The following is a 15,329-nucleotide window of genomic DNA, read 5'->3' as shown; positions in this document are numbered from 1 at the left end:
GCGATATCGTGTTACTCGAGGTGAACTAAGCGGTTGAGTCGATCGAACCGGCGCGATATCCATTAAACGGTGTCGACGTGTTCACTGCCGGAGGTATTAAGTCCTTGCCCTGATGTGCTGGGTTGCTTTTATCGTAGATGAAATCGTAGAGAAACGTCGAATCATCATCATCGTGTGTATGTGTGTGTGTGTGTGTGTATGTGTGACATCCGTTCTCTCGCCGATCGAGGCGATCCTGACCGAATCACCGACATCACGATGTATAATCACGAATCTCTTGGCACAGACCCACTAATCCTTTAATCAGGAACGTAGCTCTGGTTCGCCTGGCATAATCATCGACCGTTTGGTGCCGCAACTGGGCAAACAACGTCTATACTAACGGCACGCCAGGGCTACGCATAGCATTTATTGCTACGGTAAATCAAACGGATCTCGATAATGCACGGTTGACCTTACCTATAAGGGGCAGGCTAGCGTCGTAAATTTCGAAACGGCCGTGATAATTTCTTAGCTCCGACCTATCGTCGAATCGATACCTTGATTTTCCTCGCTTCCTCCCCTTCGTTGGAAAAGAACCTACGACTCACGGCTTGCCGATTTGATATCGCGTGAAATGCTGGAACGAATCGGTGCCAAATGAGAAATCGATCACCGCTAATTTCCTCGGTTAACGATCGTATCGTGATTCGACCAACAGAAATTAAAAGGCAATCGTTTCTCCCACTGTTTAATCGACTACGTTATTCGGGCGTCATCGAAAATTTTACAGCTGGAGCGAAAATTTGCGACACTCTAGAACGAACGAGGTACAGTGACTAGAGAGAAGGAAGCATTTCCACCGAGAATAAATCAACGAGCCGTTGATAACTCATCACGACAGGTGTATAGCCTGTTTCATTAGCCAGTTTACCGATTTACATCACCAAGATTTTTCTATGCTCCTCTTTATACGCGGAACGAGAAACACATTCAAGTTTTTCTCGCACGAGAGCCAAAGGCACGTGCGAGTTGTTCGTGAACTTTAAATGGAATTTGAAATTAATGAATTATTAATCCGAATAAGTTTCACTCGAGTATAAGCGTTAAAAGTTTCGGAGATATAACCCTCATAATCTTCATTCTAAGTGGAAAGTGTACTCTCTGGTATAATGTGCGACTCTTCATATACACAGTTTCTTTATGCTCTGCCGCATTAACTCTCTACTGACAAAGTTGGATTAATTCCGATCCTTATTCTTTTGCGTTGTATTCGTCGAAAGTACGTATTCGTTGGTGGTATTTCAGAGCGTGAGCCGGTACTTGGCATTACAATCGATTGATCTCGCTTACTCTCGCTATTTCTACTGACTCTCCTTGTCATACAACGAGCGATAAGAAAACGGCACATTTGATCGGTGGCACGCAAGCGAGCAAACAACTGAGAAACACTGTATTTCGCAGCTCGTATCTATCGAACCAGCAACGGGGAAACGTGTAAGTATCCTTGTTAGTATGTTGCTACATCGTTTTCTGTTTTTTCTCAAATATTTACTTTCTGCGCTGTTCTAACTTTCTGCAGTTTCCTGTCCTGTTGCTTTACTACACTCAAAGGTTCCTTGTTCGACAACCCACAGTTACAATAGTATACACTTGACGTGAAAATTCGCGAGAATTCGAAAAGATGCTCACTGTTTTCTAAATTTCTTTTATGGAATTTATTTCAAGGAAAAATGCATGATTAATGGCGCGGTGATGTCGCGTATATTTTTATCGAATATTTTAGTAATATCGTATATGTATTTTATAAATTTATGACGCATATTTGGTTTCAATTAAATCATGCATCTGTACATCATAAATACGCTTGCTTTTTCCATCCAAATATTGATTAACAACACTTTTCGAACAGAGAAAATAGTTATTGAAAATTGTAATTTACACTGTCAAGATAAAAATTGGATAGAAAACAAAGCTTTATTTTCAAACGCAAAGATATCAGTTTCAAACGTGTATCGAAATAGCGACCTGACTGCCGGTTTTTCACGCGCATGCCGAATTTCTCGTCCATTCGCAACCGTTAAAGTAAGTACAAACAATAGATCGTACGTTTTGTTGCGCTTCTACGAAACATTTTTCGTACGGATCCTCTTGAAAACAATTCCGAAAGTATATTACATGGATTAATATATTTTGAATGAAGCGCGTAAATTTTTCATCAACTTCGTTCGAAGTTTTTTATTTTATATAGAGTGCAAAATTCTCTGCTGTACGGAACGGTGCTCTACGAAATATTCATGTCGACATCGCGCTTCTGCGCGTTACAAGCGTTACTCGAAACGGTTTTTAAATAATGCATGCATTAGAATCAGCCAGGTATATTCCTTCTTAGCTTGGCGAGGCAAATGCGTCTGACAATGAACGATCCGTCTGCTTTTTCCGCTTCTGACTCACGGCCTAACCGTCGATCGCGTATTTTCTCATGTAACTTTCAATGCATGCATTATTTCTCTTATTCTGATCGATGTAAGCTTGCAAAAAGATGCAAAAACCGTCTCGGTTATTCTACTCGCTATTCTTTTGAACTTTCCTTTACATTTTGTAAGACGTTCCATACGACGTACTTGAATTTCTGAACTATCAAAAATTCGAACGATTAAATTCAAATTCTTCATATTTCAAATTCAAAATAGAGAAAAGAAAGATAAAACAGAACGATCATATTTTAAAATATTATAGGAGAAAAATGGGATTCGAATTAGGCTTTTACTAGTTATTTATTGATAGATGGCCAATGAATTCTGTCTCTCATCGATTATTTTAAACTTCGATGGACCTACATTTCCACCTATATACGGAAGTATACATATATGTATATACGTCGTAATCCTCTATTCATTCGTGGTCTATTTATCGCAATGAAATTTTGGTAAGTATAAATGGAGAATTTCTGTTATATGAATGAAAAATTTTAGATTAATCGGACTCCCATTACACCCACTCCAGTATACGTAGATAATTTATTCATTGATGGATTCAAATAAATAGAGTTACGTTTCTCGAAAGTTTTAAAACACCTATTTTTATAAAACTCAAGTATTTCGTGTAAATTATATAACAAAATATATATGTAACAGATAAATGTGATTGTAGTACAAATACGTAAATTGTGATGAAGATATAAAAATAAGCCATAACATTCGACTTTGACATCGTCAATTCTATATTAAGAAGCAATTGAAATTTTACTCTTTTCAAGTTTTCTATTAATTTTTTAAATATCTTACGATTTGTATCACCGAATTTCCAATAGTTCGTAACAAAATATCTAATACCTACTATGTAAGAGACATTACATTATTTCAAAAGCTGTGACAAGAATCCTCCTGCATATCAAAGCAACGTTTTATGCATGAAAAGCGAGTATACACGGCCAGGCAATAATTCGACAAGGAAATTAGTAACAGTTAGGCCTACAAACGGCATTTAAGCAAACGAGTGACCACTGCGCCGGACGAGCCAGTCGTGACATTAATCGCGTCTGTAAATTTCAGGAAAGCACGGTCGGCATAGGTCTCTGTACTTGGAACGCAACTAGGTGTATGCGCGAGCACATCGCCAGGAGTACGGGCTAGTAGCTGATCGACGACATGAAAACACTGGCCCCGCCTGCTCGACGCGATCCTACTACCATCGTTGATCATCGAACCCTGAAAATCGAGAATTGGAAACGGTGCAGCAGGAGCCAGCGATTAGGGGTTTCCCTCGGCTTTGCTCCATTTCTTCCGGGAACTTCTCAGCGTAAATGTTAGATAAAGACATCCGGTCCTCCTTCGAGGTTAAACGTTCCTCCGGAACGTCGATCTACGGAGATGGTTTTTTAATCCCGTCCAAGAATGCCGAGGAGATAACTTACTCGAGGGTAATGGAAATTCAGATAGTGCTGCATCGGATTTCGAGACGTTTAATAGAACATCCATGGATCGCTTTGTGCAACTCGTGATCACTCGTGGGATCACGAAAAGATAACGAGGAATTTTTTATAGAAAAATCATGAAACCTTGTGACAGTCACTGTGAGACAGAAAGTTTATATAGAGCCAAATTTTGGGATAACAATTTCGACGATTAATTTCTTCTATTCTCTTTGGATTAATTACAGTCGATTGTTGTGAAGAATTATAGGCAATTTAAGTTGATGCGAAACAGATTAATTTATACGATGAAACCTATTATGTAATTCTAATGATTATGTCTGATGGTTAGTCTATGGGTTTTTCTGTACTGTCTGTCAGCCGAGTGATTAACGACAAAGGGTTCGAATGATTCGTTAAGCGTGCGGTATATCGGTTGCTGAATTTCGAAATTTCTTCTTTCACCGTGGACATCTTTAAGTCACAATGAATTCTTTTATTGGTAACGTATTTCAGATTGGAATTTTTGAAGGATTTCGATATTACGATGCCTGACTGTGTCCATAACAGAAGAGTGATAAACTTTTTTTCTCTCAGCGTAAATGAAATAATATTTAGAATGTTTCTAATAGAGCAAGGCTTACGGAGAACATAACGAGTTTTGACACGTGGCTCTAACGAGGATATGGAAGCAGAGGAGCAGAGAGGGAAACCGATACTCAGAAAACTATGCGTATTACTAATCCATGCCTTCCATCTCAGTCACATTTATGTTGCTTCCTTTGAACATAAAGCTGTATAAATTTTCAATGTTTCATAATCCGTGTTTTCGTATTGCGTATTACGTACTTTTATTCCAATTAGCTCACTATCACTAAGCAGAGATTCAAGTATCATATTTACGGGATTTGTTAATAAACTTTTAAACAGTTTCACTCTCAATTTTAAATTATGATTTGAAAGATAAATTAGATAATTGATTGTACAGAAATGAACGATTCGTAGCTCGTATACAAAATACGAATACCAGCGTCAAGAGGTTAAATTACCTTTCCATCAATATCTCTTAAAACCATTCGTTTTTCCAGTAACCACAATTTGCTCGTATTTAAATGCCACCGTAACGAATTCTTCGCCAGACGAACAATTCATAGAATGTTCGATCGCGAATGTGACACGTGTTGGCTGCCGGCAATTATACCAGCCGCTTGTAGCAGATACCTATCGGGTGTCCAAATATTGTTGCCACCAGCAAACACGTGCCATATTCGGGAGCGTGCGATATTAATCAGATATCGCACGGACGCGCGCTACGCTACTGGAATATTGCCGACCGCGGTGTATCTAATAACGGATGCCTTCTGAAGATCAGGCTTCGTCGTTGTTGGACATTGTCCACAGATTTATGGCGGACGTGATAACGGATAATTAGAGCAGTCGTAGGTCGCAGCGATACCGATCTGTTACGGTTATCGCTACTGATTTAAGTGTCAGAATTTATACGGACTTATACACCAACCCCGGTATATAAAAGTGCACCATCGTCGCTGCAGGCCGAATGACTTTCAGACATTAGCATATGCATAGGGAGACGCTAGATTTCAGTGATATCTCGCGGTTGAAACGGCCGTGAAATCAAGAGGAACTTTAGTGGCGTCAATATGAAGAGAGCATGATAACCGTCCGACATCCGGTCTCGCTTTATCACGGCAAATCTGCGATTACGGAACCGCGCAACCTATTATTCGCGGAACCAATTGTTACCGGTCGCAATTTCTTGTTTTTCGGCTCCGTACTTCCTCACACTGGCATTTTTCCAGGAGAGATAGCACGATTAATCGGGCCGCGTTCGCACGGTACTCCTCTCCCGCCTCTTCATAGTTCCGTTGAAATCTCGAAAACGAGACAGTCTTATCCGTTGCTGTTTTCCCCTCTTACGTTTCATTACCGGCACTGCTCATAAAATTGCGTTGAAACGCTTAAATGGAGCTTTTGTTTCGCCCGCCACGCTCTACCCCTCGGCCACCACACCAACGAAGTAGCGAAATTTTTTTTCAGTCTGGCTACCGCAAGTTTTAAAACCGAGTTTACTGTGAAATCGTGGTATAAAATATTCTCTGGCGTGGCGTCGGATTTTCCAAGAATAAACAACATTGGTAGGTGTTACGAGGAATTGGATATGTATCGGCCAAGTCGTTAACGAATATGGAGGATTGAAAGAGAGAGAGAGAGAGAGAGAGAAAAAATGCGAAGCAATTCGAGGAAGGTACTACTCGGTGGTGATTCAATAAAAGGTTGAGGATTCTTTTAACGCGAGCTGCGTAAAATGCAATGTACATGTTGAAGACAATTTTTAGATATTAGTATAAAAACGAAGTATCTTTATACGTAGTACTTCGACCGTGTTAAAAGAGATGATATTCTTTTACACCGAATATTCGCCATTTCACGAAAGCTTGTTTCCCTCGAAAAATCAATAATGGAGATTAGTAGTAGTAATTAGGTTTATTTGATTCCTTGCAGTTTCAAAATGGGGAGTTTACATTTGTTACTCGAGTAAGTGTGTGTGTGGGGAGAAAGGAGATCTAATTCCAAGAGTTTAATTCTGTTTCTTCCTTTCCTTCGAATTATCCTTCCTTAATTCTCCTTTTTTTCAGCACTAAATGCATCCATTCCGCTACTTTTTCCTCTCTCTTTAGTATTTCTGTTACTGTTAACTTCCTTTCGGCTCTTTACATTCAGGCAACATATGTTCTAGTGACTCTCTTGCCCATTCACGTAGTCTGCAGATTGTAATCTTCTTCCAATACGTATTTCCCTTTTCTTCGATCCCGCATCTGAACCTAGCAATCATGTTTTGACCTGTGCCTTTGCGATATTGGGAGTTACTATTCTGAATTGCTCAAACAATTTATGCCATTTTCCACTAAATCAACTGAACAAAAATTCGTTAACCGTGCGGTCGATAAAAACAGTTCTCGACTAACCGCCTGTTCCTTAACAGAGTTGGTTCTATCAAGCGATCGTCGTTATGCCTGTGACACGCTGTGATCGCAGTAACGCGCAATCGAAAGATCATTTGAACAAATAAAAGGTTTCGGAACAAAGAAGTTAATCTGTTATTCACACGAAGCGTAGATTTCACGGTGCTATAAAAGGAGATCGAGCACGGTTGGATAAATGGCCGAGGATTTGCATCGGGTCACATTGTCTCACCTGCTTCGTATTTTTCTTTCCATTGTAATAGTTCACGGCCACTATGGCACTTTTTACGGTATTTGTTCCGTAGCTTTCCATGCTGTTTTTCTCGTTCGTCACGTAGCAGCAACAGAGGGACAAAGAACAGGAAAAGGAGGTGGAGGAAAGGGAGATGGCAATTTAAAAGGGCAAGACACGGTGCAGATGTGGTACCTGTCGAGAGAGCCGCTGGCAATGAGAGAGACGCTCGGTGAAAACCGGTAAGACCGATTAATCGAGTCGGTTGCAGCAGCAGAAGCGGGCGGAGCCGGTCGTGCAGGTTGCTCGACCCGCAACCACCGCTCCTACCGAGCTTGCTGACGATGTTGCTGCCGTTTTCTGCTGCCGTTCGCGCAGCCCTGCCACCGTCTAAGCTGCGCGGACGCGGGTAATTGATACTCCAATCGACCGGTTGGCCAGCCGATCGAAAAATCCTTGGATTACCTTGGTAAGGCTATAGAGCCGCGGCAATTAATATACACGTCAGTTAGAGAATTTATGCCCGTGTGGGATCGCGTTCGTAGATTGCCTCGTTCCGACCACAAATTTCTCTGTTACCCGGCAAATGTAAAGATACCGGTGTTAATTAATCGTATTTATTGGGCCCCGATCGATAACGAGCCGGATGAATAAAAGCACGCTCGAAACCATCAGTCCTGGCATAGCGTTCCACCAGGTATTAACGAGCAATAACTCGCTTATTTATAGGAAATCACCGTTTCAAGGGCTTTTATTTTATGCTGCTGTGTTCGACGATCTGTTCTCTTTGCGGATTTAGCTTAATAAATAAACAACCATTGCGACGTTAAGTGGCCGTAGAAAATTACGCTCCTTTCACAGTCTTACGGTGGAAACAGCTGGCGAAAAGGATGATGATATTCAGGTCCGCGTAGCGTTTCGTTCTTCGTACACGAACGGCGGCCTTCCTCGATGATTTCTCGTCAATCTCCGCGGAAACCGACGAAGCCGGTCGTGCCGGTTTCGCATCCTGTTACGGGACTGCCGCACCGCAACTGTGGTGCAATCCATTTCTACGCGAGGCCAGACGCGAACTCCATCGTCCTCTTCTCGAGTTCGTGAACGAGAGCACGAACGAACTACGACGAGTGATCACGAAATCGAGGCATGTTTCAGAGATAAAAACTATCTCGTCTGATTAATGGGCAAATAAGACACGGTAGAAGAAAGAAGAAAAAGTTGTTAGAAATTTAATCGCCTATAGATATAAGCCAATGGGAGGTACTGGCAATGGCTGCAACGTCCTTCTCGATATGATCACGATAATGCCTCGTTTGCCGAACGAGCTGTCCGCGGACGTATCCTGTAGGAGATATATATTGATCTTAGTTACCGATCCTCTCCGCGATCGACCCTGTCCTCTTCTAATCCCCGCTTAGAGACAGATCGAAGGACATCCGGTGGGGCAACCGGTTGCAGCTTGACGCGGCTGCCAAGCGATTAGCGCTACCCTCATCCTCGTAACACGGCCATTTCCAACATTCCGCGATCTCCCCTATCGATCTCCAGCGGGCTGCATTAGCCGGGTGCAGCGTATACGCGACAAATGTTTCGGAACTAATTTAAAGTTATCCGCGGGTTCGGCGTAGCCCGGCCAACACACGTCGCGTACCTATTTCTTTCGAGGATTTTGCAGAGAATGCAACGTGTAACGGATATGTGCGACTCCGTCGATTAAAAATAGAGACACGTACATGACACCGGCTGCGATCGACCGGATGAATCAGAAACTGCGCCACCGATCATCCAGCCAGACCTCTCGCAACCACGTCGATGCATCGATATGCTCTGCGACACTGTCGACAGCTCGTTCAACTTCGCCGGCAAGTTACTTCGTCGCCTTCGCGTGTCTCCGTTATCGTTTTGCTTCGCTTTGCTCAGCCGTAGCACTGCAGCTGTTTACTAATCTGCACGGGACCGCGCAAATTGAGAGTAACTCGAGCGTAAGGAAGGTTCGAACTCCATTGTTCGCGAACTCGTGTCGTGGGCACAATCTAGGAGGGACCGGTAGTAGTGCGGTCCCGGAACCGGAACTGCTGAGTTCCGCCACCCTCTCGAACCGATGTTTGCATCTTTAAGCGCGCTTGATTGCGATTACTTGGTCGGAACTCGCGACCGAGCCAGCGAAATCGACGAGCCGCAGGGATCGTGCTCTGTGCCTTCGACTTTCCGATATCGACTTTTGGAAGCGTCGCCGCTTGTATCGACAGTTTTCCAAGCTTCGATACTCTGCGCTCGAGGATTTGTTTACCGCAGGCAAATCGCAAGCAAGGCGAGACGCGGAGAAAATATTTGTTCCCGTGTTTCGAGTCTGATGGGAAGTTACGAGTTGTGTAGTACCGAAGACATTTTGGTCACTGTGCCGTACTATTTGCGGAAGAATGGAGGAACCGACGTTTAAAGGAACTTATTTAACCGAAATTCTCTGTACACAAACCGAGGGATACCTTGGTTCTATTCTATACGGAAGATACACTGTCTTTGGGGGAAGAGAATCAAGACTCGCGTTAACTGGAAGAAACAAACAGGACGCGTCACAATTTACGGTCGATTCGACGCTACGGTGTCCCTATCGGGAATTCGTAAAACCGAAACCCGACGATTCTTCCTCCGTTGCAACGAAACGCTTCTAAATTAATTAATCCCGGTGGAATTAAGAGGAGTTAAACGGCGGGAACTTTGCCGGGACAGACTCTTATCAACTTTGCAGCCACGGTACTGGGATGTTACCTTTCCGACAACAGAACTCGACCAAGTTAAAGACCGCTGTCGATCGTCGGACAAACAACAGGAACCAATATGGATCGTGTTGTGTGCGTTCTACGTTTACCGTACGAATGGTCACTGTGAGGGTTGCAGTAATGTTATGGAAACTGAGAGTAACACATCGTTTCCCTTGTTACCAACGAAACTCGCTAAAGGAGAAGAGTATAGGGTGTCCCAGCTGACCTTATCGGCTAAAGTGCTTTCGCTCCGGGTACAGCTATTGAGCCATTGAGTGGATATCTTCTTTCTTCCACGAACGTAGGAGTGTCCGATGGAATTTTTAAGACAAGTTGAATGGCCGATGATTCTAAGGTGCTTCCTAGGTGAACGCAGACCGCTTGTATTTTTATATAGGTATATCTAATAAGAAAGTTGCAGGGTAAGGCTTCTCGTAACAAGATCTACGTTTTCCTTACAACTCTACAGAATTAGGAAACTAACAGTACGATGTACTCGCGAGTCGCTGTCTTTGTTGAAAATAGAAATCGCGCGAAATAAAACGGCGCGGTGACCCCGATATCGGAGCTTAATGGCAACGAAAATGTTCGGCGTGCAACGGGGCCACGCACGCAACTTCCGCGAACCAAAGGTTCGTATCGTCTGGAAACTCGAAAAGTAAAGGGAATAGCTCGGATAATAGAGTTAGCTGGTACACCTTGTATATCAGGTGGCGTTGGCTTAAATTGCCTCTCGCCTGCCACGAATCTTATCGTTTCGAGCCGGCGTGATTGTTACGAGAGCACACGGCGGCGGCTGCATGGCGTGCCGTTGATACGTCGCTCCGCTCCACGCTGCTGGCTTTCGCTCGCGTTTGGCGTACACGTATATACGGTGAGTTGTACGCGAGCACTGCTTACATAATATCGATACAGAGAGAGAGAGAGAGAGAGAGAGAAAATGCGCATAGAGTGTGTATCGTAGAATCGGTTGTTGGACTAATCCTTGCCGCGCGAAATGGGTAGCAGCGTGTAAATAGAAGGCAAAGGAGAGCGTATGGCGTAACTGGTATCGAGGAGAGGGAAAAAGGGCCAAAGCTCTGGCCGATACGCGTGTACCGTACGGCAAGCGATGTTTTATCGTGGCGGAACGTGGAAATTTTTCACTGGATAAACCTCGAAACGTTGCAGCTTTTTGTAGCCTCGCTTTTTGCGGCATTAGATACGGACGAGAGGAGGGAAAAAGCGTCGCGTGAATTTAGCTGTCGAGCCGAGACGAACACGAAAACGCGACAGAACGACGCGTGCGCGCGTTCGCTCGTTAAATCGCGACCGAGCAGCCACGATAGTTCCCCGTGTATTATGATATTACGGTATCGGTAGGATGGCCGCGCAATGACACACATTCGCAGCCGCACGTCGGTCACGGAGAAATTGCTAAATCTGTCGGCCAGCACGAGCGACGCCGTGCAAAATAGCCTGCGGCTGCGAATCGATTAGATTGGCCGTTCCGCGTTCTGCCAAAGGAATTCTTTGCGGCCGCGCACGGTGGTTAATTGGCAGGTAATCGAATAAACGGTCGGTCCATCCTTGCTGGATGAGCGTAACCGGCCAATTTCCAATTGCCTGATACGGCCTGAAAAAGATCCCTCGGGGGCCTTTCAATTTTACCGATTCAGCGATCTCGAACGAACCAAAGAAAACTTTCGCCGGTGAATCGTCGTTAATTCCAACCCTGACCGATACCACCCTTCAACGTACCCGCCTCGTTGATGGCTGACTGCGTTCGTTCGAGAGCAACGCTCGCTCCGGGCCACGACGCGATGCTACGATGAACGCTCGAACGCGGACGAGCAAATGTTACGTCAGCGGAGCACACATTTTTCGGAACTCGTTAAAAAGGCAATTTAACTTGCCGCTTGCGGCCCATTAATACCACCGCGTTATCGACTCTCTCCGCGACTTTCCCGCTTCGAACTTTGCCCTCGCGAGTATACTGTTATTCCAAATAATGTTCGAAGGGAATCCATTTGAATTTTTCTCTCCACACTTCGGCCACGTCTTGCATTCTATGATCCTCTACCACCCAATCTTGCTTCTTCTTTTGAAATACACGTATAGATACTTTTTTCTTTTATTTATTTCACCGTTCGATTCGCCCATGTATATATCGAAATACAATCGAGTTAAAACGTTACGCGAAGAGTCATGAACGAAACAAGATGGGCGAACGTACGATTCCATTCTGTGTGAAACGTCAGGTCGTTCGTCGTCCGTCCCGTATGAATTTCGCACGACGATTCGACCTCCCGAACCGACCCGTGTACACGCTCTACATAAAATATTTCGTCGCATCGTGCAACTTTTCCTCTTCTTCTCACCCCTTTCGTTCTACCTTTCTTTCCTACTCACTCAGTCGCTCATATTTTTTTCGTTCTTCCTTCTTTTTCGCAATTCCACGACGCTACGGGAAAAAGGCAAAAAGAACAGCTAAAAAAAAAAAAAAAAAAGAAAAAAAAGGAAAAAATCAATAGGCCGCAGGAAATTGAATTTGGTCCGTGCAAACTGACCCGTCGTGTATCGCAGCTGCGTGCCGCCGCTGGCCAACGGCGCCGGGGAAAAAACGGAAAACGAGCGCGAAGGAAATGGCGCTGTCGGTCGAACGCGACCAAGCCTCCATCGAGATTCATTCGATTTCTAACTCACCCCTGAAAATATGTTCTACCCTTTGCATCCGTACGTCTGTTACCGGTCATTCAGTTGGATATATATTCCCACACTGATCCCTTGCATCGCGAAATACGGTGCTGAATACGATGGATGAAAAGGGAACTATTTTCTTTTTCATTTTTTATCCTTCGTACGGCATATCTGTGGACGCGTATTCGATTCGATTATATCGACACTTCTCTGGCTTTCCCCTCGAAATCTGCGGTTAATTTCATCGGGCGGTTCGCTAGGGTAGGTCGTTATCCTGAGCCGAAGCTTTATCCCCGGAATGAGTTTAGACTTCGGAAGAGAGGAGGGGGGGGGGGGGGGTTATCGCAACGCCGTGAAATTCAGAATTAGGCAAACGAAACGGTAATCTCCTAGTTTCGGAGAAACTTTAAATACGTGGGCCTCGCGGAAGTAAGTTTAGCTTAAACCGAAAAAGAGCCTCCTCTTATACGACCGAAGAAATAAAGGAGAGACCGAAACAGGGAGAACAACGTCTTGGCCGTTTTCTTGTCCCGCTTGTTTGCAAATACGGAGTTTCAATTTGTTCGTGCACATAAGCATTTTCCAATATCGCTGTTCCTTCCTCGTCTCCTACGTGCAACAAAGGGGAAAGCAATTTCGCGAATGCCTGCGGAGATACCGCCTCTCCTTAAGGACATCGTGTAATTTAAACGCAACAAACACATCGGAAAAGTGGAACGCTTCGTTCCCTTCCTTTTTACAGACTGCACGAAAGAAGAAAGGATGGATTTTCTAGTCAGTCGTAGCGGATTAAAAACAAGCGGCGATACAGAGGGCATTTGGCCAATTGCTTTGCTCGATATCAGACTATTTGACTGTCCTTTTTAATTAGAATATGCATTGGAGAGATCTCGACTACCGAATTTTCACCGAACGACGGGAAGTCATCTTCGTATAAAAATTTTCTCATTAATTCTCATCATTACAATCCTCATTAATTCTCGTATGCGTGACGAAAGTTCGCGAGGTTTCACGCGCATATACATAGTGTAGTATGGAAAAATAAGAGGATGACTAACAACATGATAATAATATTGTTATTAGATCCCGGATATCTATGTAAATTTGTATTTTTCGAACACTATTGATTTTCAAGTTTCATTCGTTAAATATTCTAACCAGTGTTTTACTTTAAATAGCTATTGATTAACGTTATATATATTTGTATGTATTATATAAATACTATATTATATATAGTATTTTTCGATATTACTTGCATTCTGTGCATTTTCGCAGCTTTAAATTTTCCAATAAATGCATAAAAATTTGCGGTTTAGTTATTACATTACGATCTTATTCGTAGATTTTTTTTCGGCCCGTAGGCGTGTCTATATTTATAATTGTACTGGCTCTATCAGGAAATAACCAATCACGTATACTCCATAATCATTATGCAAATCGATTGGGAACTTACAAACATGCGTTCTCGTGAAACTCGCTCCACTCATTCCCGCATGCAAGCTTTATTTTCACGCATATATGTATATCGGCCTAGTAATATATAGCTTAGACTATAATATTCTAATCTTAGATTTAGCTATACAGGTAAGAATAGAATAGAGAAATTTCTATAGGTATATGAAGACCAAAGAGAAAATACATGATAAGTTTGTTCGTTTTGATTTTCTAATTCTGATGCTATTTGCCGGCAAGAAGAGAGTATTTTCATATACTTACATAGTTGGAGAGGGATGTCTTAAATCCAAACATACAACTTTTTAAAAATAGCTGGTAAATCTACAAAGTTTCATAAGAAATCAGTGGTATAATCTTATGATAATCAGTATCTTTCAAATGTCTAAAAAAGTGTCAAATACACATTGCATTTAATATTAAAACCATATAAAATGAGAAAAATTGGTAATGTAAAATTAACAGACAACATGTTGAATTTTTAAATTCTACTTCTATAAAACATAAAAATTGTGACTTATTGCATTTTTCTCCTATGATCTTTATATTGGATCGAGTTAGTTAAGTGAATTTCACTTACCCTCTTCGTCGCTGCCGATCATGGCGTAACGTTCGTATCCCGTGAGGTTTCTGACGGCGCCAAGGCCGAAGTCGTCCTTTGTCCATTGAATAGGTCCCTTCTGGTCGAGGACCCGGCAAGGAAGCGTCACTCGGCTGCCAATCACGGCGGTCTGATCCATCGGTTCAATCGCGAATCGCTGATAAACTACTTCCGTGGTCGTGATCGGCTTCACCGTCGAGGCCAATGGTGACACGTTCGTTATGTTCGTCGCTGATGACGTTACCCTCGTTCCTAGCGTCAGTAGCAACGATAGCCAGATTATAGATGGCGTTGATCTTGCTACGCCTCTTGTTCTCGTGCTGAAAGCAGAAACGAAATAATTCTGTACTCCTTCGTTTTACGTAACGCGATATTGTATTTCAACAAGTTAGTAATTAAATAAACGATAAAACTGCAACGCAACAAGTTACTAACAAAGCTATAAATGTATTTCTTCCGAGTAAGACCAATTCTAATATTTGTTATATTCTGTCTATAAAAGCCTTAGAGAAAACACGATTCTATCATTAATAGTCTAAAACGTTTTTCCAACACGCCGAAAAATATTCGATGCCGAAGGAATTGCAGAAAATAATTTTATTCCAAGTACCCTTCACGATGGAAAAAAAGAGAAAAAAAAAGAAATAAAGCGATTCCAATAATTACAACCGGTTCCTAATCCACGCAATATACTTTCCTCGCACTATACTATAACTGAACCCTCTTC

At 42.9% G+C, this 15,329-nt stretch overlaps 1 protein-coding gene across 3 annotated transcripts in view; it reads right to left on the bottom strand.

Moving 5' to 3' along the window:
* The window catches only part of LOC126868282 (irregular chiasm C-roughest protein-like), a 157,289-nt gene that overhangs the window by 39,904 nt on the left and 102,056 nt on the right, over positions 1-15,329 (bottom strand). For all 3 annotated transcript variants that reach the window (XM_050623592.1, XM_050623591.1, XM_050623593.1), the window contains exon 2: positions 14,582-14,922. In XM_050623592.1, the coding sequence (XP_050479549.1) occupies positions 14,582-14,922 (341 nt within the window). The remainder of the gene's footprint in view (positions 1-14,581; positions 14,923-15,329) is intronic.

This window comes from Bombus huntii, chromosome 8 (genome assembly GCF_024542735.1).
Source record: "Bombus huntii isolate Logan2020A chromosome 8, iyBomHunt1.1, whole genome shotgun sequence".
Lineage (NCBI taxonomy): Eukaryota > Metazoa > Arthropoda > Insecta > Hymenoptera > Apidae > Bombus > Bombus huntii.
The sequence above is the reverse complement of the archived record's forward strand: the minus strand, read 5'-3'. Positions and strand labels throughout refer to the sequence as shown.